The following is a 27,578-nucleotide window of genomic DNA, read 5'->3' on the forward strand; positions in this document are numbered from 1 at the left end:
CTCAAGATTAAAGTGCTCCCCTGTGCTTTGCACCATGCCATGAAGGCGTATAGGGGGTGCGGAGTTATGGCCCACACTTTCTTGATCTCGGCCGAAGGTGGGGGTGATGTGATCAGCAACATGCCCTGGCCACCTTTACCGCCCAGAGTTTCCTCCAGGTACCCACTTTATACGACGCTGGGTGGGAGCAGGAGCAGCTTGAACAGGTGGGAAAAAATCCTGGTTCTCCCCCGCTGGGGATTGAACAGGTCTCTTGCATGGTAGCCAGATGCTCAAATGACTGAGCTACCATGGAATACAGTGGAAACTCAATTTTGTAATAAAGTACATGTTAATATATGTGTAAAAAGCACCAAACTTCAGCTGTTCACTGCTCCAGCAACAAAGAACAATTGAAAAATTAAATGTGACTGCTTCCTGCAATATATATGTCGTCACTCCCCAATACAACCAGTTTTTTTTACGCTGTCACTTCTACGACAAATATTTAGAAATAAGCTCACCGGACAAAAAATTAGTCACCCCTGAATAGTAGGAAAGTATATATAACCAGGACGAGAAATGATGAGCCCCTCTCAGGCAGAATTGCCTATACTTAAAACAAGCTCAACATGAGCATATGAGCTTTTTGCTCAAGTGTGGAACCCTGTCTAATCCAAGATTTTTGTAAAAATGCCCTCGGGAATTTCCTGTGAAATGATGAGCCCCCTCAGATTGATTTGGCTACACTTACAAAAGACACTTCTGTGAGATTGTTGTCCATAAACTTGTCAAAAATTGATATTTTTTTGGCTACACTTAAAATTAAGCTAAAACCCATACCCACACATATTTACTTCAGGTTTAAGTTCAATTGGATACCAGGTTCAATTTGTTTATCTAATATTAAAATATTATATGCAGAGACCCTCTAGAATTGCTCTGTGACTCTCTTATTTCTTATTTAGATCAAAATGATTAATGTGCACAATTCCCGACATGGTAGTATTGAATTTTTGCTTTGCATGTTTCAAGTAATTCTCCTCTGTGTCAGTGTTTGTTTAGATCAAAATGATTAATGTGCACAATTCCCGACACGGTAGTATTGATTTTTGCTTTGCATGTTTCAAGTGGTTCTCCTCTGCGTCAGTGCTTACAGAAATTCCCGAGTATTGAAGCTTTGCGTGCAAACAAAATTGCATCAGCCAGTATTGTGAGAGTGGCTGAGGAGAACAGATGTGTTGTTACAGTGCTTCTCATACTTACAGGCCTGTTTGATTTAATATTCATATTAAATATATTTCTGGTATATTGAACAATATTTTGCCTGATATTTGTTACATCCAGCTTGTTTGTTGTAATCCACTTATATTTAGTCAGGCTTATATCTGTCCCAGCCTGTTATACAAAAATCAAATACATAACACTCAGTGCTAGGTCATTGCCATTCTAGACATGCATGTCCATGCAGGTATTTGCGGAAGGTCAGTGTGAATCAATATTTATTCTCTTTTTCCACTTGTGGGCTATTGGCTTTACAACCTGTCATAATAAGCATAGAGTTTTGATTTGAACCCCAAGAAATTTTATATAAATACCAAAACCAAAAATATTAACACACATACACACACACACACACACACACACAAAATATACAAGGCACACAGCTGAACCCAACTGATATTTTTTATTAAGCATAGAATTTTGATTTGGACCCCAGGAAATCTTATATAATAAACCAACAACAAAAATGCCAAATCAAAAATATTGCAATCAGTGTAATAAGAATATATCCAGCCCCAATTGGGCCAGACACCAAAGGAATTGTAACCCAGACAAATGCGGAACTCCCATTAAAATATGCCCTAAATGCAATAGAAAATATAGCATGGAATATTTCACATATAAACATAAAGGTACTTGCTCTGCACAGTCATCAACATTGCCCTCACAACCATCTACATCTGGTCTGAAAAGAAAGCATGAAGCACCTGTTAATGCTGGACCTGCAAAACAGCCACGCTATGAACCACCTATCCATAGCAGTTTTAATGGCCAATTAAGAGATTATCGGTTTGTATCAGAGCCAAGATGTGATATTAAGAATTTTTTGAACAGTGTAAATCCTGATGTACAGGCAATTCTAAATGCACAAAATGGCTCTCATAAGCTGTCCCTCAAATTGTTTACACAATATAAGAAACCAAATGGCACAAAATTTACACAGCCCCACATAACAGAAACTGTACCTGTATATTCAAATGCAAATTCAGACAGAATAATAAGCAGTTTGATGGATCAATTGAATATTAAACACTCTGAATTTGCAGCAAAAGAGTCTGGATGGAGCCTATGCGGCTCTCCACACAAGTTATATGTTAATATTTCTGAATTCAGCCCATTACAAGGATCTACATATTTGCCATTACCTGCCAATATTAAAAACAAAACAGCTGTGGTTAATATAAAAAATAATGATGATAAATGCTTTTTGTGGTGTATTTTAGCTGCTTTGTATCCAGTTTCAAGGCATCCTGAGAGAATAAGTTATTACAAACAGCATGAACATATTTATAATGAAGCAATGAAGGGTTTAGAATATCCAATGTCTGTTCAGAATATTGATAAATTTGAAAAAAGGGCCAGGCATATCAATGCCAAACAATTATCTATTAATGTATTTATTTGTTCTACTGGCCGTGGCAATTGCTTGATAGCACCTCTCAGAATCAGTACAATTGATGATGATTCTGCTGTCCCGATTGATTTGCTCTTAATTGAAGGGGATGGCAAATATCATTACACTCTGATACATAATCTTGAAGCTTTAGTGAGAACACAACTAGACAAATCCAATACAATATTCAAGTTGTGCAGAAGATGCTTAAGTGTATTTTATGGTAAAAAAATAATAAAAGGGGTTTGTAAAGTGAATGCAGAAATTGCCAAAAACAAGTTAATTGAACATTTAAAATACTGTGGCAACTATAAACCTGTTCATATGGTGATGCCAATGCCAAGTGAAAATTGCAAATTCAAAAAATTTGAAGCCTGGTTGGAACACCCAGCATATATAGTCTGTGATTTTGAATCAAATCTCAAACCTCTTGCATTCTGCAATCCAGATCCTGAAGAATCTTCAATTACACCATACCAGCTACATGAACCTTCCAGTTTTTATTATGTTGTTGTACAGGATGGTGTTGTTAGTAAAGAATATTCACACATGGGACCAGATGCCATCAAAAAATTTGCACATAAAATAGAAAATGAGTGCCGTGACATAGCATCTAATATCTTATTAAAATCAAAACCCATGTTGCCTTTAACAGAGAAACAGATTGAAGATTTCAACAATGCAGAAAAATGCCCGGTATGTGATTCTGAATTTTCAGATACAAAAATCAAGGTGAAACACCATTCTCATACAGATGGTAAATTCAAAATGGCCCTGTGTAATAGCTGTAATATTAAGATCAAGAGACCAAAATTTGTCCCCATATTTTGCCATGGAGCATCCAATTATGATTTTCATCATTTGATCAGGTACGAGGGGTTTGACAAACAGAATTTAAATATTTTAGCTGAAAATGATGAGAAATATATTGTTATTAGCAAAATAATTAAAGTTAATGGTGTTCCTATTCACATAAGATTTCTTGATTCTTACAGAATTTTATCTGCTAGCCTGGCTACACTGGCCACTCAATTATCTGATGATCAATTCAAAATCACATGTGCCTTGTTTCCAAATCAGGACCTGAAATTAATTAGGCGGAAGGGTGTATATCCATATGACTATGTTACAGATTTTTCTAAATTTGATGAGTGTTCTCTGCCACCACAACATGAGTTTTACAGCAAAATCAGAGGATCTGGAATCACTGATGATGATTATCACCATGCCCAATTGATGTGGAACAATTTAAAATGCCAGACATTTGGTGATTATCACATGGCATATTTAAAACTTGATGTGACCCTCTTAGCTGATATATTGCAGGCATTCAGAAAATATTCCATGCAAAATTATGAACTGGACCCAATATATTTTTACAGTGCCCCAGGCCTAGCATGGGCTGCAATGTTTTTCAACACTAAAAAGCAATTGGATCTGATCCAAGATCAAGATATGTATCTGTTTATGGAGCAATGTATAAGAGGGGGGATGGTGCAATGTTCTCAGAGATATGCCAGAGCAAATAACAAATATATTCCTGATTATAATCCAGAATTGCCATCAAATTATATATTGTATGTGGATGCAAACAGCCTCTATGGTTACGCTATGATGGATAAATTGCCATATTCAGGGCTTGAATGGGTTGAAGATTTTAATATTGAGAATCTTAAGGATTTTGATGACAGTAATTATGGCCTATTCTTAGAGGTTGATCTGACAATTCCTGATGATTTACACAACAAATTTTCTGATTTGCCCCCAATTCCTGAGGTTCAGTGCTCACCTGGCTCTAAACAGAAGAAGCTCATGATGACACTGGAGCCAAAACAGTGTTATGTCATATATTACAAAAACCTCCAGTTCCTGATGCATCATGGTGTTCAAGTAACCAAACTTGGCAAAGTTTTGAGGTTCAGGCACTCAGAATGGTTGAAAAAATATATTGATACAAACACGGAGCTTCGAACATCTGCAAAAAGCCAATTTGATAAGGCCTTGTTTAAATTGATGGTCAATTCTGTGTATGGCAAAACTATTGAAAATGTCAGAAAACATACCGATGTTAAAATAATTACTGACCCCAGCCTGAGCAAAAAATTGGTTGCAAAGCCTAATTTCAATTATAGAAGAATTTATGATGAAAATATGGCACTTTTCAACATGAAAAAAACAAAAATTAAGTTTGATAAACCTATTTATGTAGGGGCTGTGATATTGGAATTGGCCAAATTACATGTTAAAATTGTATTATGATGTGTTGAAGCCTTTCTATCGTGATAATATAAAATTGATGTACATGGACACGGATAGTTTTATTCTTGATATTCAGACAGAAGATATTTATCAAGATATGTCCCAGCCTGAATTGCTTGAATATTTTGATACCAGTGAACATACAAAAATTCAACCCCACAACAAAAAGGTGCCTGGCAAGTTAAAAGATGAGACACTTGGTGATGTTATTGTGGCATTTGCTGGGTTAAGGGCCAAGATGTACAGTTTTGAGACATGTAGTGGTGCTGTTGCCAAAAAGGCCAAGGGCATTGGCAGAGTGACTGTTGAAAAAGAGCTTGAATTTGAAGATTATAAAAATTGCCTCAAATCATGTAGCACCATCAGAACATCAGAATCCAGAATTCAGAGTGTGGATCACTTGTTGACTAGCAAAATTGTAAGAAAAGTGGCTCTGGACCCACATGATGATAAGAGATGCATTTTATCATGTGGCATACATACTTTACCATGGGGTCATTGTGATTTGAAAAGTGGGAATCAATGCCCAAATACAGAGCATGATTTGAAATAAATAAACATGCCTATGAACTTATTTGGGTTCAAAAAACGGGCTATTATGGACCTGCCAACACCACAACCCTCTTCTGATATGATATCTAAACTGAGTGGTTTCTTAATTATTCATCTGAACATCATACTTACAGATATTGATGATGAAACAGGCAAAATATTGTACATATTTAACAATAATTTAAATCATTACCAATTACCTGTAGGTGGGCAATTGCAATTTATTACAACCCCTGAGGGTGATGTTAAAATTTCAGTAGGGAGAAATATTTACAGAATTAAGCACTCAAACATGATTTCTGGCACTGTTTATACTGTTTCTGCTGGTGACTGCTTATATATTGAGGTCCCTGGATCCTATGATAAGCTTATACCCTTTTTTATAGAATTAAGAATAAGGTATTTAATAATAAATAACCACTAAATCAAAAATGCCTAATGATATTTTTGGCCATACAAGACATGAAGATCACAGTGATGAGATTCTGATGCTTGATGTCAGGGTCAAGAAATTAAGAAGTGATTTACAAGCTTTACAAACCACACTGAATGCCAGTCTTCAATTAGAAATTACAAATTTGCAATCACAATGCATGGACCCTCTTCTTAAAATTGATTCTGAACTCAAATTGCTGCTTCAGAAATATACTGATTTGGCCACATTAGATAATTTTCAAAGTTTAGAAGAAGCTGTAGCAGCTCTTCAAGCCAAATTTAAGACCCAGGCTAACAACTCTGAGCAATTGAAACAACAATTGGAAGAGCAGATAAATAATGTCCAGACACAGCTCCAAACAATTGTCAAAAGCATAAAATCACAAGAAGATTTTGATCTAGTGATTTCCACTCTAAAGGAACAGATTCAGTCACTGGAGATTCCTAATCTGGACCCTCTGAACAATGCCATAGCCGAGGTTAAAGAAAAAATTGAGACACTTGAAAATTTTATGAACAATTTGCCATCTTCTGATGCTTTGAATGCAATAACTCGGAGTGTTGCAAATATTAAGCTGCAACTTGAAACATATGAAGATTTTGGAAAAATTCAAAGTTCCATAACCCATCTTGAAGGTACAATAGCAGCAGTGCAAAGTGATTTGGCAAATGTACTAGAATCTCGCCTGCCCGGTATTGTAGATACCCTTGTTAGTGTCCAGCAACAAATCACAAAGCTTGAAAACCTCAACACTGAATCTGAACTGTCATTTTCATCACTTGATAGATGATATCCAAACAAAACTTGAAATTTTACAACAATCCACACCCACTCAGGCAGATATAGCTCTGCTCCAAAATGCTATGCAAAATGTAGCTGATGCTTCTGAATTAAACAATGTGAAATTGGCACTTGAATTTTTGCAAAATACAGTATCAAATTTGCCTACATCACAGGAACTTAAAAATATTAAGAGAGCAGTGAATCGCATATTGAAATCAGAAGATATCAAAAATATCCAAGCAGAGATCAAACATCTCACTCAGACAGTGGCCACTCTTCCAACCAATCAACATATTAATGAACTGCATGCCCTGTTTGAGGATATCAGAAGACAGGTCCATGATCTTACAGCTCAAAATTCAAAATTGGCAGTTGTTGAAAATTTGCAACAAATTGTAGCTAATATCAAGCAACAGCTAGGGACCATGGAATCCAATCAAGCAAATGCTCTGTCTGTTTTTGCCACCCAGCTACAAGAAATTGTGCAACAATACAAAAAACTTGTTGTGGACATAAAAATCAAGCCAGGCCATAATGATGTTGTTAGGACCATCAATGAGCACCTTGAATCTGTAACAAGCAGATTGCTCACAGCAGAAAAAGAAATAACAGGCATAATCGAGAATCCAAAACATACAGTAATTCTTGAATTGTACAGCATCCCCAACAAAGAATATGATTCTCCATTTACACCAGGTGGCAAAATATATATGCTGTCCCCTGCACAATTTTATTACCAATTTTTTGTTGGGGGCACATTGAGACCAATCAAGATCAAATATTGGCTTCAACCACAGGCACACCACTACCCCACCTTATCAATAACAAATGCTGATAACAAAGTGAAAATCACCAGTGTAGAATTAGAGGATTTTACAGATCCCAATACATTAGAAACATCTTATGTTGAAGATGATGGATCTCTGGAATTTAAAATACATATAGGGGACAAATTATATTTAGAAAATCCTGCAGTATCAGCTGCTGAACACCCTATAGTTGCAATATTCTTGTTTACATATTATGTCTAGACAAATTATTGTTGATGAATTACACAGACAAGCCAGACATAATTTTAAGAGGCTGCCAGTAGTCACAAAGGGCATAGATGATTTATGGCAGAGCGACTTGATTGAAATAGCAAGTGGACAGTTGAAAAACTTAGACAAAATCAACAAGGGCTACAAATATCTACTCACTGTAATAGACACATTTTCAAAATTTGCCTGGGCTGTGCCACTCAAATCCAAGACTGGAAAATGTGTTACAGAAGCCATCAGAACAATCATCAATCAGAGTGGAAGATCCCCGTGCTATTTGCAAACAGATAATGGCAAAGAATTTTATAATTCAGTGTTTCAACAATTTATTAAAAGCCAGGCAATAAAACATTACTCGAGTTACAGTGATCTCAAGGCCTCAATTGTAGAGAGATTCAACAAAACCCTAAAAAATCTTATGTATAAACAATTTACACTTCAAGGTAATTATAAATGGATTAATATTCTTCCAGAACTTATACATAAATATAACAACTCGGTCCATTCCACAATCAACATGAAACCCTCTGAAGTAACTTCATCTGATGAGCAAAAATTGATCAGCACTGTTTATTATCCTAAATATCAGCCAACAACAAGAAAGGCCAAATACAGGGTGGGTGATCAAGTAAGAATCAGCAAATATAAGCACTTATTCAAAAGAGGCTTTACAAGAAACTGGAGCACTGAATTATTTACAGTGGTTCAAGTTAAACCTGGGACCCTTAACACATATATAATAAAAGACCACCGAGGAGAAATTCTCAAAGGCAGGTTTTATGAAGAAGAGCTCAGCAAAACTAAACAGCCTGACACATATCTCATAGAAAAAATCATCCGCAGAAAAGGCAACAAGTTATTTGTCAAATGGCTAGGACTCCCAGAACACAGCTGGATCGATGCAAACAAAATAATAATATGAGCACCTGGGATGTTATAAAAAGGCTGCCAGAACCTGAACAACAGAATAAGAGAAATGGCAACTTGTTGCCTGATAATATTAGGTGTCTTATTGTTGGGCCATCTGCTTGTGGTAAAACTACACTAATAGTTGATAATTTTTTATTGGCACCCAACTGGTTAGACTGGAAAAACAGGCACTTGTATGTTTTTTCTAAGAGCTTGGAACAATTAAAATATCAGCAGCTGATGAAGCTATATGATGGATTGGATATTGCCACTTTTGAACCAGATGTTAAGCCACTTCATGAATGTCTCGATAATTCTGTTGTTGTGTTTGATGACATTATACTGGATAATCAAAACAAGGTTAGAAATTTCTTTACACAGGGCCGACACAAAAACATTGATTGCTTCTACATGGCACAGACTTTTTCAAAAATACCCAAGCAGCTGATCCGAGACAACAGCAATTTTATATGTGTGTTTCATCAGGATCATACCAACCTCAAACACATACATGATGAATATGTAGGTGGGGACCTGAGCTACAATGATTTTTCTAAGTTTTGCAGTTGGTGCTGGAACCAGGACAGTTATGGGTTTGTCACAATTGATATGACAAGAACACTCAATAGTGGCAAATACAGAAATAAAATCAACAATTTTCTAGACATTGAAACATATATAAATAAACATGAAAAGGCCAATCATTGATGATCTTAAATTAAGAGATTATCTTGTAAAAAGATTTAAGGGATGGAAATCAGAGAACCGGGGAATTTATGAAAAACACAAACAAACAGAAAGCCTATAATTGATGCTATTAGTGAATTAGGTAAGAATATCAAAACTGTTACAGAGCAAAATCAAAATTTGATCACAGAGCTTGTACCTGTAGCTGCTAGGAACATATTAGATTATCCATTCACCCCACTTTCCAGTATTCATACACCTAGTCCTATTGCTCCTAGAAGAATTGAAGCTACTCAGGATCCTATTGAATTGGGTCTTCTTGCTCAAAAATATTTAACCACACCTAAAGACAATAAAGATGAGGTCTTTGGCTTATATGCTGACACAGAGCATGATGGTAGCATCATACATAGAATTGGCAATTTCAGAGTAACATTTATGGGAGATGATATAATTGTATATTCAGAATCTCGTCTTGGAGAAAAAGGTGCTTTTGTTAAGTATCTCGGAACACCTGGATTGTGGGAACTGATGACTAGGAAAAGGCCTGGCAGCTATACAGATCAAGATTATGAACATTACAAAGAAATATTAATAAAATCAGATGCTCTATACCAGAACAATGATCCCACACAAAAAAGAGTCAAGTCAAGCAGTGGGGCAAAATACAACAATTTAATCAAGCCCATATGGTCACAGATCAAGACTGGCAGTGGAATCAAACAATACAACACCCTGCCTAAAGAATTTGTGTGGGTTGATGATGACAGGAAACTTGTAGATAGGTTATTGGTGATAGCTGGGGAGGAAAATGCTGGCAACCACAATTTTTACAATGAAAAGGTTGGAATTATGGACATGATAAGCACCAAATTGTCTAATTTTATAGTGAATGACACTAAGGGGATTGGATATGTCATAAAAATTATTAATACTCTACCCCCCAAATTTTGGAATATTTCTGAGGGTCGGGGCCTTGTTAATGACATTATAAACAAGCTGCCATTTGAACTACATATTCCAGGCTATCAGTATTGTGGTCCAGGCACAAAATTGGATCATAGATTAAACAGAGGTGATCCTGGTGTTAATCCCCTAGATGCTGCTTGTAGAGACCATGACATAGCATACAACACACATTCTGATCTTGACAAGAGACATGTTGCAGACAAGAAATTAGAAGAGGCTGCATTTGGTAGATTTGTAAGCAAAGATGCTTCTTTGAGTGAAAAAATAGCAGCATTGGGAACCACCATAGCTATGAATACCAAACAAAAATTGGGGTGGGGGCTGTGAATATGTATATAATAAACCTACAATGAAGGCCAAGGGTGTTATGTATCAAATACCTTATGCAGGTCTCAAATCTCTTGGGCCTATTGACAGTTTTTTAACCAAAAATCAGCGCAAGAAAAAAAGCTCTTGTATTGCCAAGGGTCATGGTATGAAATTGTTGCTTAGCACCCCCCAATTAAAAAAATTACAGCAATCAAGAAAAAAATCACATGTGGGGGGATTCATATTTACCATCCCTGCTATCTTAGCTGCTCTCAGGGCTGTGGGGAGCTTGGCTGGGGGATCAGCCGCCATAGCAAAAACAGTAATAGATGCCAAGAAGAATAGGGCAGAATTAGATGAGCAGAGGCGCCATAACCTGGCCATTGAGAAACAAGGCAAAGGTGTTAAGAGAGCCATGAATAAGTTTAAAAAAAACAAGAGCCGCTTACAAACCAAGATATTGAAGCTTTAATCAAGCCACTGGGCATCAAACATTTTAGAGGTGTGTACATGTCTGATTCTTTACCAGAACAACCACTCAACAAAGAGTGTGGCATTGTTAATTTGGATAAGTACAAAAATCAGGGCACTCACTGGATCTGTTATCTTAAATATTTAAAAGATGAGGCATTTGTATTTGATTCATTTGGAGGTGTTCCACCTGAAAATTTAATAAAATATCTAAATTCAGCTAATCTTTATTACAATAATACCCGTGTTCAAAATTTCAAAGATGTTAATTGTGGACATTTGTGTTTATTGTTCTTAGATATATGTCTCAAATAAATAAACCATCAATTGAAAATTTTCAAAAAGCCTTGTGGTATTTAAAACATCATGGGGGTATTCCATCTCACCAGCCAAAATTCAATATTGAAACTCAAATTACATGATGACATAGTGTATCCCAAAACAGTAGCTCTCGGAGCATTTTACGGCATGTACTTGATCCCTAATATTACACACCACAACAACACAATTGCAGTAGGGGATCAAAAAATTGTCATCACTCCAGGGCAATATAATCTATCCACTCTAAATGCTCAATTACCCAGAGGTATAGTATTAACTCAAAATTCTGTTACTCACAGAGTAGAGATTGTATCTGCTACAGAAACAGTGGATCTGGGTAGTATAGGAGAGCTGTTGGGCTTTGAGAACAACACAAAACTTGAACCAGGCATCAAACACACTGCTATTAATATATCTAAATTCTTAGCCATAGAGACTCTGAATATTCACTGTAATGTGGCTGAGGGTATGATCACCAAATCAAATAGCATAGGCACTCACAAACGAACTGGGATCATTGCAACATTCAAACCTAATTCTGAATTTATGGAGCCCATCATCTACAATCCATCCCCAACATTATATTTTCCTGTGTGCCACAACAGAATAGATTATATTGAATTGATGGTCACTAATGAAAAAGAGGAATTAGTTGATTTTGCTGGAGCCACAACAACTGCAATCATAGAGATTAATATTTAAATAAAAATACATACAAGAAAAAAATGGAAAATATTGAGAGTTATGAGCTACAATCATTCCCCCCAAACAGGAGGACCTTTGCAAATTTAAATCAACCCAACACAGAGATTGAGGTTGATCTTGATGTAGGGGATGGCTTTATACACCCCCACAGAGCAGATCTATATATCAAATTTGATGTTGTAAAGCTCGATGGAACAGATTATCCGGCAAATTCAAATATAAGATTGGTGGATAATTTTGTGCCTCATCTATTCTCTGAAATTGAGATCAGAAAACATGGTGTTGTTATAAACAGAGTGGATTATCCCGGCATTACCTCCACAGCTTTGGCCACATTAAAATTATCCAAAACCGAGGCTTCTTACTACAAAATAGGTGGATTTGAGGCTGGTGAAAAAATTATATCCAAGAGCCACACAGTGCTGTTCCCGATGCGCCTGTTGCCAGGATTCTTCTCAGATTACAAAGATATTATGTGGAAGGGTGGTTTAAGAATCACATTTAGAAGAGCTGCAAATGATAACAATGCTTTGATGAGGTACAGTGCAATAAACCCTACAGGGGAAGCTCTGCCCAATACCCTACCTGATGAGGGCAAGTGTATTATTCAGACTATGGAGCTAAGAATCCCAGTTGTTGAATATGAGGCCAGTTATGCTCTTAAATACAAAGCAGATATAATAAAAAATCCACAGATTTTTCTACAATTTTATACATATCAATGTGTACAGAAGCCCGCATCTGGTACTTATTATGAGTTTGATGCTACAAATTCATTCTCCAGTATACAATATGACATGCCTGATTTTGTGGTGGTATTGTTTCAGACTGGAAGACACAATAATCAGGAAAAAAATTCAAGTAAATTTGATAGCTGCAACATCAAGAACATATATCTTAAAAATGGCAGAAATGAGGTATTTCCTAGAGAAAATTATAATTTAGACATGTCCAAGGATGATTTTCTTAAATTATATGAAGCATTTACAGCATTCAAGAGGGTCACTACTGGCAATACTGACATGTATTACACACCAGATGAATTCAAAGCACAGAGACCCATGTTTGTAATCAACACTTCAAAAAGAAAACAGGTTGTGGTTAATGACAGAACAAATATTAAAATTATCTGTGAATTCCATGAGGCATTACCTGATGACACCATATGTAGTGTTATTCTCATAGGTGAAAAATCATATGTTTATGATGTAAGAAATGAGAGAGTCACAGAGCAATTCTAGAAGAATTGCATTGTTTTAATATTAGATAAACAAATTGAACCTGGTATCCAATTGAACTTAAACCGGAAGTAAATATGTGTGGGTGGGTATGGGTGTGGGTGTGTATGTGGGTGTGGGTGGCTTAGTTTTAAGTGTAGCCAAAAAAAATATCAAGAAGAGCATATTTTTAACAAATTTATGGACAACAATCTCACAGAAGTGCCTTTTGTAAGTGTGGGCAAATCAATCTGAGGGGGCTCATCATTTCACAAAAAATTCCCGAGGGCATTTTTACAAAAATCTTGGATTAGACAGGGTTCCACACTTGAGCAAAAAGCTCATATGCTCATGTTGAGCTAGTTTTAAGTGTAGGCAAATCTGCCTGAGAGGGGCTCATCATTTCTCGTCCTGGTTATATATACTTTCCTACTACTCCCCTGCACAAAATCAATGTGGTTTCCTGATGCCCATACAGATGGCGTTGCAGAGGAGTGGCGTGGTGCATTGTGTCTGGATCAGTGCTATGTGACTATAGCAGTAACATGGAGTGCGGAAGACGTTGTCCAGTATGGGAATAGTGTGTCAAGATGGCAAAGCCAGGGATGTGTCGGAGTGGCAAAAAGGGGCTATCGTGTTTGGGCGTGCCATGGTCACACAGTGAGTAAAGTTGCCAGATTTGTTGATGTATCGACGTGAACTGTCCGTGTGTACAAGGAATGGTGTACCATTGGTAGCAATGAAACATGGCATGAGAACTGTGGTCGGAAAAAGATCTTAACCCAGAGGGACCGGAGACGAGTGTCACATCTTGTGAATGACAATCGGTTTCAAAGAAGACAGGAATTGTTGCAGTCAGTGAATGAGGTACCTCGAAAGAGGCCTTTGCTCACAGCGACACATAACGTTGCACGTCTGACATGGGCCAGACAACACCGAACTTGGACAGTGGCAGACTAGAGGTGTGTAAAGTGGTGTGATGAATCGCGATTTTGTCTCTTTTTGAATGACGCAAGACGTCGAGTGCACCAACAGTCAAATTAGGCATTTCATCTGCAATGTGTGGAGGGTGTAGTTCAGGCAGGGAGTGGTTCTGTGATGTTTTGGGGGTGTTTTTCTTACTATGCACTGGGCCAGCTCATTCAGGTGACCGTGAACATGAACCAGTATGTTTATTTGAACATTCTCGATGATCAGATGCTTCCCTTGTCAACATCTTCGTGATGAGCACACTGTGGACACCCCCATTTACCAAGATGACAACTACCATGTTCACAGGGCAGCACACGTATGTGAGTGGTTTGATGAACACTCAGGCACCCTATCACACCTCGCCTGGCCTGCTAAATCACCTTATAATAATCCCGTACAACATTTGTGGGACTATTTGGAACAGCGGGTGACATCAGCATCCCGGCAATTTGGGAGCCTTACATGATCTTCTGATCAGCGAGTGGTGTCAACTGGATGTGGAATACCTGCAGAACCTTGTGGACTCCTTACCTCGCCAAATCGAGGCGGTTATCAGGGCCAGAGGCGGTGTTACTCGGTATTAGAGTGATGTCTCCAGGGGGTGACTATTTTTTGTTCGGTGAGCTTATACGATGAGGAACTGAGTTTCCTACACTCCAGCCGTAAGTAAGAAAGAAAAATACATACGTGTACGAATGCATGAGGACCACAGCAAGACTCTCGATGCCAGTTTTTCTTAATGAGGCAAGTTCAGACTCTAATAATTCGATATCCAGTTCTTTAGAAACCAACAACTTCTCCTTCGTGTTTCCAGTAACTTCTCTCCAACTATGTTTCAACTGGCAGTCTGGCTGAGACGTGACAACACGTTCATCCACTTCAATCACTTTTTCATACAAGACTTCTGGACTTCTAATTTGCTGTAAAAGCAATAATCAATACTTAAATACAAATATATACAGGGTGGTTATAAATTATCAAGCACATTTCTTCAAGTAAGAAAAAATAACAAAATAAAGTACCCATATTTCATTTTTTTGTTATTTTTACATTAATGTTTTAAGTCCACTTTATGCAGTTAGGCTAATCAGGGATGGACCTACAGCTTAAAGTCCGATCTGAACAACTGTGCAATGTGCCTCCACCATGTATCGAACCTTTGATCACAAGGCGACGACGAGTTTCTTGTTTTTAATAGACCGTGCTGAACAGTTTTGTTTGCAATGCCTACAACATTTAACCTCCTTCAAAATAACTTCCACACGAGCTCCATGTGCGGCACATAAAATATCCAGACAATATTGCACTATACGTTATGCAGCATTTGGGCAGTTGTTCCTTCAATGACTTTAATGATTTGTCTTTTAAATTCATCAATGTGACTAACTTTTGTTGTGTACACCCTATGTTTGACAAACCCCCAAAGAAAGAATATAGTGACGTTATATGTTAGAAGAGTTAAACAGCAGCTGTCAGCAGTACGGGATGAAGATTAATGTAAATAAGACAAAAGCAATGGTTATAGGACGGAAACCAAGGAATATTAATGTGAAACCAAACAGTGAAAAAATCCAGCAAGTGGATAGCTTCAAGTACCTCGGATGCACTATAAGCAGTGACATGAGCTGGAAACAATAAGTGAAAATGAGAATCTCAATAGCAAAAGAAGCTTTCAATAGAAGAAAAAATGTTTTTTTTTGTGGACCCATGGACATAGGTCTTAGCAAGAGATTAGTGAAATATTTTGTGTGGAGTGTAGCACTATATGGTGCAGAAACCTGGACGTTGAGAAGACTCGAAGCTTTTGAAATGTGGACATGGCGAAAAATGGAGCGTGTAAAATGGACGGACAAGGTAAGAAACAAAGCCGTACTGAAAAGAGTTTGTGGAAAAAGATCTATACTGGAGACCATCAAGAAGAGGAAAAGAAACTGGTTAGGACACTGTCTAAGAAGGAACTGCCTCCTAAGGGATGCCTTGGAGGGATTGGTTGAAGGAGGAAAAGTCCGTGGAAGAAAGAGATATCAGCTTATGGATGATATTAAATTAACTGGGTTGTATTCTATTACGAAGTGTAAGGCAGAGAATAGGGAAAGCTGGAAATTGCAGTGAAAAACCTGCCAATTAGGCAGAAAACAATGAATGAATGAATGAATGAATGTCGCAGATTTAATTTCATGAAACCAAAGAAAGAAAATGGCTCTCTCTTGAATGGCAGCCATCTTACTCCTAAGGTTCTGTCCCTTGCCACAACGGTGCCATGTATGTTTGGTTTATGTTGACACAAACTCTTACAGCTGCCCTAACGTCTGCAACAAAAGAAAGGTTGCTTCACTTATGTGTTGGCTTTTAAATTCATGTAAAAAATGCACTCAATAATGTATAACCACCATGTATTTCAAAATGGTGAGGGATAGTACAGCTAATTAATTCTAAAAAGATAGTACTCTTGGTAAGGTTTTCTGTTTAGCAGTCAACAATTTCATTTTTGGTTCATTTTATCTTTTATCTTTTTTTTTATCTTTTGCTTTGTATTTTGTAATATTGTAATTCTGTTGTTTTGTAGTTTTGCAGTTTTGTAATTTTTAAAATGTATATTTAATCTTTATTATAAATATTTTTAATATGATCCTTTGTAATTGGAACTATTGGTTCTGTTAAGGATCTTTTGCTAAATAAATAAATGTTATTATTACAAAATAATACTGTAAATGTTACTATTAAAGTGGTTTCTATTCTTGTGGCAATGTTCAATGAGCGTCAGTTCCAGCAGGAGACAGGGAGGGAAGACAAGAACATTACTATCGAATTAAAAGTTATACATACTCGATTTTGAACTCCAATTAAAAATTAACCAGTAAACCTACATAAAAAAGTTACATCAAAATTTAGCTTATTCAGTTCTACGTTAATCTATGTTAACCAATTTTTTTAGTATGCCTTCTATTTTTCATTGCGCTGAGAACAAAAAATTGCCTTTTCTTTCTCTCTTTGAAATTCTGTAAATCAAAAACGGGTTGTCCGATCCTTGTGAAATCGTAGTAGGATGCAGGCAGAAAGGCTTTGAACACAATTGTTAATATTCAGGTTTTCAAGTTTCGTCAAAAAGACAGTTAACATGCCTAATCTGCTAATTGGTTCTTTGGTTTCAATGAAGGAAGGGCCGATATTAAATTTTGGCTGATACCGATATAAAAATTACCGATAACTATAACAGATATTCTACCCATCTGATATAAAATTTCAAATGGTCATTGAAAAACCTGAATGGTTCAATAAACAACCAAAAATTAATTATTACTACAATTAAGCCATCAACTCTCCACTTATGTCCCCACGTCTAACAGAGGCAGGTGGCACGAATTTAGCCGGACAAATAAATATTAAAAATTAAAATCCTGTAATGTTTATATCCATAAATATTATAACAAAATGGCAGATTATTGCACTAAATTATAATATATTTAACAATACATCAGATCGATAAAATTATCAGTAATCTTACCGATGCACTGATGGCTATATATAAGTCGACACCAATAGAGTACTGTATAAACTGACCTATCCATAATTTCAATGTTTCAAAAATCACAGTGAGCATTACATATGAAGGGCTCGGGTGTAAAACATGGTAAGTGACATTTTGGTCATTTTAGAGTTACAAAGTGCATCATGTAGTCCATTGTAAATGGAGTCGAATCGTACTCGAAGTGTTTCGTTTCATCAACAGATGACAGAGCTAGACATGTTGAAAGTTATTGTATCTACCAGTTGATTCATGTAAAGTATGGTAAGTAGCAAAGATGGCGGCGAAACTGCTGTTACTGAATTGCAACGTCTCTCATAAAGTTCCTGAATATTGAGACCACAATGAAGATGAGACTGTGTTAGAAAGTGTATATGATTCACATAAAGACCTGGAATATATACCACCAAAAAAGAATGAGGACAACGAAGAGGTTGCCAATGCAGATCCGACTAAAACTGTGGATGGCCAGGTACAATCTATTTCATGTAAAACATGGTATCTATTGTTTACATTCAGAAGTGCTCATATTGGCAGTTTTGAAAATAATTTTACTCTCATACCTGGATGTGAACGGCAATCTAGTTGAGAAGCATATACTTTTCTTCTACTAGATATAAATAACTGTAGTCACATAGAAATTCAATTGATTTTCAATTGGGTATGTGCATTTAAGGCTGCTTTAAGATACCATGCTTTACACTTGAGGAATATGTAATATGATCTGAATCGTATCAATTATTAGGAACTGTTTAGTTTCTTTATTAAATATTTCTTTCATAAATCGGTAATGAGCATTTTAAAAGTTATGACATTTTTATGGTGGACCTAATTACCTATTTGCAATTTATTTGCAATTTAATTAACTTTCGTATTTATGATATTTGCTACTTTCAAGAAAGCAAATTATTTTATTGTTGATATCGCAAATATGCATTCTTCTTGGTTCGAAATTATAACTATTTTAATCCATAAGAGCTAAATTTCAGTGAAAACTATTAAAAACATAAGTCCTATGTACATTTGAAATCATTCTTTACAAATATGTCAAGTTAAGGCAAAATATAACAGGATGCTAGGAGGGCATAATTGATGTCTTTATTGATTTGCTTTACTTTTCTTCGCTTTTTCTGCCACTTTTGGCTAATTTACGAAGATGGGGATGAGTGATAATATGATGAAACTGATGAACGGACATTCACAAATATCCATGCCCAGGCTGGGATTCGAAACCAGGACCCCTGGCATCGTAGGGGGTGCTAACTACTCTGCCATGGGGGCCGGCAATTGTTGTCTTGAAGATAGAGATTTAAACATTATGTATAAATTGCTTATTGAATCACAACAATCTAATATTGCCATTGTATGCAATTTGGATAGTCTACGTAACACAACTCTGTATCAAGAGAGGCTTGTAAATCACATTCAACTTGGCATGCTGAGGTAATAAATACAGCCTCTGTGTGTATGTGAGGTAGATATGTGAAGCTGGAAAATCGCTCACATAAAAACATTTTTAACGAATATTGATCTCCATATAGAGATAAGGAAGTTTTTTTTTAATCACAACCATTCAGTACTTATTTTTTTAAAATACTAACGTAATAAAACTAAGAAATATACCTTTCTAATGGTGTTCATTTCAGTCATAGGAAAACAAAAAGTTATTACAGCAAGTAGCTCAGGTTATTGTTTATTGAATAAAATTATTATTATAAAAGGCTTTCATTTTTGTATTACAAATTGTTATGGCTGCTATAAAGTCTGTCAAAATATTATTGAACTGACATAATAAGTCAGCTTGAATAAAGCAGTCTCTGATCACTCATTTTGATAATATCGTTGCATGTAAAGCATGGTAACTACAACAATTTCTTGAACAACCCTCAAATAAATCACACGTAGCACTACAGAAATAAAATAATTCGATGAAATATCATGTTTGTATGATACAACTGAAATTTGAAACTCAGATTTTTTTCAAACATCAACTTTTAATATCTCGACACCTGCCTTTTGTCACTTACCATGTTTTACACCCGAGCCCTTCATATTTGAGTACATAAATAAAACTGAAATTTTACCAAATCAAATATTTTAGGCCTGGCTTGATTTCCAATGTGTAATAGGTCCTTGAAGCCTTTTGTAATAACTAATGCCATTCTTTCTCCTTTTCTTTCCAGAAGTGCATTTGTTGCTACTGTGGTGCCCATCCGAATCCAGTCTATATGTGAAGTATCTATTGGTTCCGACTGTGGCATTCTTGTACCAGTTTCCTGCAACAAAGAAAAAATGTAAAATTCACTCGATGTTAGATTGAAAACTATTGTTATTTTATATTTCAATGTTGAAGTCTTGTTAACAAAAAGAAGCACATAACTAAACTAAATACATCGTGCTTTATATTAACATCTTGCCTACCACTACGTACGGACCGTACGTAGTTGGTACTATTGGCCGAAAAGGAAATATTCTTGCATGGTAATGGCCAAGAAAACGTACGAATGCCTCTGGTTGGGAAGGACCAAAGTCTACACCTTCCTTTCTAGACTTCTCTCTTTCTCTATCTCCTTCTTTCTTTCTCTGTGGAAAGAAGAAAGAGGAGAAGAGGAAGAAGAAGAGGATATTGTACCTCTCTTTTCGGGAGAGAGAGAGTTAAAATAAAGAAAGAAGTTTCTTCTCTCCCTCTTCCTTTTGTTTTTCCCCTCTTCGTTTTCTTTCCATCTCTCCTTTCCTTTATTCTTTCTTTCTATTCTTTTCTCCCTTCCTATCCCCCTTTCTTTTCTTCAGAGAGAGAGAGAGAGAGAAAGGTTATTCTCTCTCTCTCTCTTTATTTGTTTCAGGAGAGAGAGAAAGAGAAATAGAGAGAAAAAGAGAGAGAGAGGGGGGAGGGAGTAAAGTCGATCCCACCCTTCCACTTCTCTTCTGCTATACTTTTCCCCTCTCTCTCTTCCTTTCTCTCATGGAAAACGGGGAGGGATGGAGGAGAGAGAGATAGAGAGACAGAGACAGAGAGAGAGATAGAGAGAGAGAGAGAGAGAGAGAGAGAGAAAGAGAGAGAGAAGAAAAGAAAAGCATTTTTCGATACTCTCTCTCTCTCTCTCAAGAAGAAGAGAGAGAGAGAGAAGGGAAAGAGTAAGAGAAAGAGGATCTTATTCTCTCTCTCTCTCGAAAGAAAGAGGGGATAAAGAGGAGAGAAGAAGCAAGACACTTCTGCCTCCGGGATCAAGAAGAGAAGATGGAGGGAGAAAGAAAGATAGAAGCTCTCTTATCCCCCCCTCTCTCTCTCTCTCTCTCTCTCTCTCTCTCTCTCTCTCTCTCTCTCTCTCTGGAAAACCCACCCACCCAGGACCCCCATCCCCCCGACCATTTTCTTGCAACCACTACCACCAGACCTAAGAAAGAAGGTAGAGACAGAGAAAAAGAGAGAGAGATTTTTCTTTTTACTTTTCTTTCCATCTTTTTCTCCCTCTCTCTCCGTGTTGCTGTGATCAAAAACTTGCATATACAGGGTGTCTCAAAAGTAATAGCACAAACAGACACAGGTGAAAGTACACGATAATAGAATCAAAAAAGTCTCAGTAAACATGGGTCTGCAAACGAGCCGTTTTCAAGATAATCGCGAATGTGTAGATTACAAGCCGCCACTGACTTCATTGTTTGTAAACGTCGTCCTAGTTGGTAAAATGCTTTCGAACACCCCTGGTTCATTTCAGAATAGGCCACAAGCATTATTCTCTGTACTGATTGTATCCAGCCTGTTTGATTTCAACGCCACATCTCAGAAATGTTCTGTTTCGTAAACAAAGAGCAAACCTCGGAATGTGCTAGAAGTAAAGCACTCTGTATTTACAAAATGCAAATAGTGACGGCTTCTAACCACACATTCCCAATTATCTCGAAAATGGCTCGTTTGTGGAGCCATGTTTACTGAGGCTTTTTTGCTTCTATTATCGTGTGCTCTCATCTGTGTCAGTTTGCGCTATTACTGATGAGACAGCCTGTATACACATAAATTTCAAAATTGAATACCACACTGGCGGGCAAAAGTATATAACATCCACATTGTACGAGGGGAAGGAGGTGATAACAGGGAGGGTAGGGATAGAGGAAAAGGTATCTTGGCTCTGCATAGTCTGTTAAAAAGAGTGTGTCTATGCTTGTTTCTAAACGAGCAATGGAATTAGAGATGATTTGGTGTTTGTTAACTCCACAATCACAGGTAGGGGAGGGATTTTGATGTATCCTTGCTAGGTGTTACTTCGTGTAAACGTGTCCTGTGGAAGGTGAAGTGTGAAGGTTCTTCACGAGGAAGTTTGAGTTTATTAAATCACGGTTATTTGAATATTTTCTCAGTGTGCCATGTATCATTATCATATATCGCTATGTATTGGTAAGATAGACAGATTAAACTACATTTTAACATGGAGATGATGACTATTTTCACTTCAGTTTCAATTTCACTGCACCTTTCACCTCACGATCCATATTTGAGGTCCCACTACTACAGAAAAATCACGGTTACACATGAACTACAGGGCTTCGAGCGTATACCGACCGTTTGAATTTTCGAGCGTTATTCGCTCGAGCGAAGAAACTTTCCAGTCCGTAGCCATCTAGCGTCATCCATGCGAACTATTAGATGATCGAGCAAAAAGGCCTCGATGCAACACTCACTGTAGTGCACATTATGGATAGTTCCCCCTCCCCCCCCCCCCCAAAGAAAATATTCCATGCTCCTCTGGCTCACCACTGAATTATTTTCTGGTGCCATGACTGGGTTATAATAGAGTATTATGTAGTCAGAGGTCGTAGGTTTGGATCATGGATAAAGCAAGAATATTTCGGGCATTATCGATGATATTGCCTTGTAATCAACGGGTCCCGGATTCGAAACCGGGAGTAGGTTCATGTTGGTTTGAATCCCCCTTCTTTTCAAGACTGTGTTTAACGCCATTTCTCTAAACAATGTCAGTCTGATTTGGCAGTTCGAATTTATGGCAGCACTTCATTGGTACAGACCAGCCAATTTCAAGAGTTTCTGGACTCGGCAAAATTTCTTTTGAACAGGACTGAGCAAAGGTGAGTTCTGAAAATATCGAAATCGTCGCTCCACAGGGCAGACAACGTTCTTGTTTATTCCGTACACACAAAACACCTTAACACGTTTACATATTTGCTACTACTACCTCCGTGGCAGAGTGGTTAGCAAGGCGAGATACGACACCAGGAGTAAACTAAACTGTAAGTCTAGTCCCGATTATTCTATGTATAAAGTTGACTTTAAAAACAAACTGAAACGCATGTTTCACTGTGTATGTTTTAGTGAAAACAGTAAGATTTTTAAAGCGAGGTAAAATTGTGAAAATATTAAAAAAATAATAATTAAGATATGAATAAATGTCGATAGCCCATTGGATGTCTACAATAAAGCGATCACTCATCTCCCAACTCGTGCCTTCCATGAACCTGGTAGGGAGCGGTCAACAAATAAATTATGCACACCCCCGGCTAATACAACAGATATTAAGACCCAAGCAAGATGTGAGGGCACCGGCCTAAAATGGCCCCAATTGTCAAATATTGTTTTCTAAGTTCTACAAGGGTCGTTCAAGGTTGACCAGGACTTTCGTGCGTAAAATATTAATGAATCAATGTAGCGCTGCATTACTAGGGCAGGACAGACCATGATTCCTTGCGAGTAACCATGATCCTTTGCGACACATTTGGTGCATGCGCAGTAGTGTAGACAAAGATGGCGGCAAGTAGTGTATCTGTTGCTGTGGAACAGCGGTGTATAATGAAATTTCTCGTGAAGGAGAAGGTGAAACCTGCTCAAATTTGGCGTAGACTGCAAGCACAGTATGGTGAACAAACACTGTCACGGGCAAGAGTGTACGAATGGTGTCATAAAAGTTCCCCTCCACCCAAGAAAAGCAAAGCGCTGCTGTCTGCCGGTAAGATTTTGGGAACAGTCTTCTGGAACATGAAAGGTGTTATCCATGTGGATTTTGTGGAGAAGGGTGCCACAATTAATGCCAAGTATTACTCAACACTGCTTCACGGTGCTGTATGTGGAGCTGTTCGGAAGAAAAGACCTGGAATGTTGTCGAAACACGTCATTCTTCTCCATGACAATGCCAGGCCCCACACGGTCCATTTGACTCAAACAACACTGGCCAGTGTGCACTGGGAGGTTTTACCACACAGTCCTTACAGTCCAGATTTATGCCTCAGTGATTTCCACTTGTTTGGGGCACTTAAAGAGCATTTGGGCGAGACACACTTCCAGACAGATGAGGAACTCAAGAACGCTGTCCTGCAGTGGTTACGACACAAACCTACTTTTTTCTACGCCAAAGGCATCAAGGAACTTCCACAACGACGGCAATGGTGTCTGGATGATCAGGGGGAATACTTTGAAAAACTGACATAGTTTGGTGCTTCTATGCATGTATATTTCCTGTCTAGAAATAAAAGTCCCGGTCAACCTTGAACGACCCTTTTAATTGTGCACAGATAGTCTAATCGTGCCTGGCCCTACTATTTAAGTTGTATCCAAACACCTATGTAACTTGTCTCTACTGGGAATCGAACCCAGGAATCCTTGATTACAAGGCGACTATGTTGTCACTGTGCCATTGGGGAGCCATGACTGAACGATTTTTCTTGAACAAGGAGTGTAACAGACATTAACAAAATAAAATAACTGTGCATTTCTGTGTATTTAAATGTATACTTCTTCATGTGGGGTTTCATCAAAGACAATGTTTACTTGCCTCACTTCTGCAGACACTGCCAGAATTTCGAAGGTGAATCGGCACTGCCAACGAAAATGTCACTCAAGATATGCTTGGGATGATTTTGCGAGAATGGGGGTACCGACTGGGTATCTGTCCTGCCGCACGTTGGGTGTACATCAAATGCATCTAGGGTCTGTGTGAGACTGCAAATATCCCTAAAATCCTGGTAACTCATGTATTTCTGTTCATTGTTCGTGAAAAAATTATTACAAAATCTACCAATAATTTGTGCACACCTTGTACAACTCGGTATCTGTCCTGCCACCCGTTGGGTGTACATCAAATGCATTTAGGGTCTGTGTGAGGCTGCAAATATCCCTAAATCTTGGAAACTCATGTATTTCTGTTCATTGTCATGTAAAATTGTTTTACAAAATCTACCAATAATTTGGGCGCACACTGTACAACTGCATATCTCTCCTGCCACACGTTGGGTGTACATCAAATGCATTTAGGGTCTGTGTGAGGCTGCAAATATACCTAAAATCTTGGTAACTCACGTATTTCTGTTCATTGTTCGTGTAAAATTGTTTTACAAAATCTACCAATAATTTGGGCGCACACTGTACAACTGCGTATCTGTCCTGCCACACGTTGGGTGTACATCAAATGAATTTAGGGTCTGTGTGAGGCTGCAAATATCCCTAAAATCCTGGTAACTCATGTATTTCTGTTCATTGTCGTGTAAAATTGTTTTACAAAATCGATCAATAATTTGGGCGCACACTGTACAACCACACGTTGGATGTACATCAAATGCATTTAGGGTCTGTGTGAGGCTGTAAATATACCTAAAACCTTGGTAACTCATGTATTTCTGTTCATTGTTCGTGTAAAATTGTTTTACAAAATCTACCAATAATTTAGGCGCACCCTGTACAACTGCGTATCTGTCCTGCCACACGTTGGGTGTACATCAAATGAATTTAGGGTCTGTGTGAGGCTGCAAATATCCCTAAAATCCTGGTAACTCATGTATTTCTGTTCATTGTCGTGTAAAATTGTTTTACAAAATCGATCAATAATTTGGGCGCACACTGTACAACCACACGTTGGGTATACATCAAATGCATTTTGGGTCTGTGTGAGACTGAAAATATTACTAAAACCCTGGTGACTCACGTATTTCTGTTCATTGTTCATGAAAAGATGGTCTTACAAAATCAACCAATAATTTGGGCGCACCCTGTAGAACTGCGTATCTGTCCTGCCACACGTTGGGTGTACATCAAATGCATTTATGGTCTGTGTGAGGCTGCAAATATCCCTAAAATCCTGGTAACTCATCTATTTCTGTTCATTGTTAGTGAAAAAAAAATCTTACAAAATCGACCAATAAATTGTGCGCACCATGTACAACTGTATATCTATCCTCTATCCTACCATACGTTGGGTGTACATCAAATGCATTTTGGGTCTGTGTGAGACTGCAAATATTCCTAAAATCTTGGTAACTCATGTATTTCTGTTCATTGTTCATGAAAAGATAGTCTTACAAAATCTACCAATAATTTGGGCGCACCCTGTAGAACTGCGTATCTGTCCTGCCACACGTTGGGTGTACATCAAATGCATTTAGGGTGTGAGACTGCAAATATTCCTAAAATCCTGGTAACTCATGTATTTCTGTTCATTGTTAGTGAAAAAAAGTCTTACAAAATCGACCAATAAATTGTGCGCACCCTGTACAACTGTGTATCTATCCTGCCATACGTTGGGTGTACATCAAATGCATTTTGGGTCTGTGTGAGACTGCAAATATTCCTAAAATCCTGGTGACTCACGTATTTCTGTTCATTGTTCATGAAAAGATGGTCTTACAAAATCAACCAATAATTTGGGCGCACCCTGTACAACTGTGTATCTGTCCTGCCACACGTTTGGTATACATCAAATGCGTTTAAGGTCTGTGTGAGACTGCAAATATCTCTAAAATCCTGATAACTCATGTATTTCTGTCCATTGTTCGTGAAAAAACGTCTTACAAAATCTGCCAATAATTTATGCGCACCCTGTACATCTCAACTGTATATTGATGTATGTAATGTAAAGTTCTCCCTAGAAACTAGCTTCCCCCCGCGCACACACACATTCCCGATCTCGGCAATTTTTGGAGGTTGTGTGATCAGCACAACGCTCCGGCCGCCTTTACCCTCATTTACTTGAGGCTAGGGGAACCCCAGAGCCGGTTTATACAGTCTAATACGGAAAAATCCCGACCTTACACACCCACCCCGGGTCTCCCGCTTGGCAGTCAAACGCCCTACCTTCTTGTGACGTTCTTATCAGAAACCTACAGCGTTGTTTCGTGCGTGTTTGTGCCTACTCCCCTATCGATTGTACACTCGTCCTCTCTATCTAGTCTTCTGCGGACGGACAGTATTTACTGTGGATAAATGAGTGCTATATTCTTGGACAGTGTTTCCCACTTTTCTTCCTTTTGGTCATCTCGTAGCCCTATCCTTAAAATTGAACTGATTTTTTTACTTAGAGTAGGTTTTCTGCCACATTGACCAATCGCGACCATGAGGATATGAAATTGATGAAGGGACTTTCATAAAGAACACGCTTGCCGAGGGCGGGATTCAAACCCGGGATTCCTGCGTTGTAGCGCGCAGTGCTAACCACTCCGTCACGGAGGTTGGCACTATCCTTAAACTGTACTCGCTCCGCCAATTGACGTATCTGTGCGAAAATATGACTTAAAAAGTTTTCCACACGCCAGTGACACAATATAACAAGATTGGCTGTTACACGTACACATATGGCATGATAGGAATAATATTCTATTCAGAAACATATGCCACTTAGCAGCAGATCTAATTGAAAACGAAAGGTGATTAGTGCTGAGTCATTCCCGTTTCAAGGTGCTTCACGATATCTGATCCCTAACATCACTTTTGAACTTGACGTTATCTCAATGCTGCAACTATGATATATATATTTCGCTCAAGGACAGGGAA

At 37.8% G+C, this 27,578-nt stretch overlaps 1 protein-coding gene across 1 annotated transcript in view; it reads right to left on the bottom strand.

Annotated features, from left to right (window-relative positions):
- The window catches only part of LOC145980375 (5-oxoprolinase), a 160,703-nt gene that overhangs the window by 121,759 nt on the left and 11,366 nt on the right, over window positions 1–27,578 (bottom strand). The window contains exons 2-3 of the mRNA XM_083113439.1: window positions 19,897–20,088; window positions 14,974–15,206 (exon numbers count right to left, since the gene is read on the bottom strand). Of these exons, the coding sequence (XP_082969565.1) occupies window positions 14,974–15,206; window positions 19,897–20,088 (425 nt within the window). The remainder of the gene's footprint in view (window positions 1–14,973; window positions 15,207–19,896; window positions 20,089–27,578) is intronic.

This window comes from Lepisma saccharinum, chromosome 27 (assembly GCF_977018435.1).
Source record: "Lepisma saccharinum chromosome 27, izLepSacc3.1, whole genome shotgun sequence".
Taxonomy (NCBI): domain Eukaryota; kingdom Metazoa; phylum Arthropoda; class Insecta; order Zygentoma; family Lepismatidae; genus Lepisma; species Lepisma saccharinum.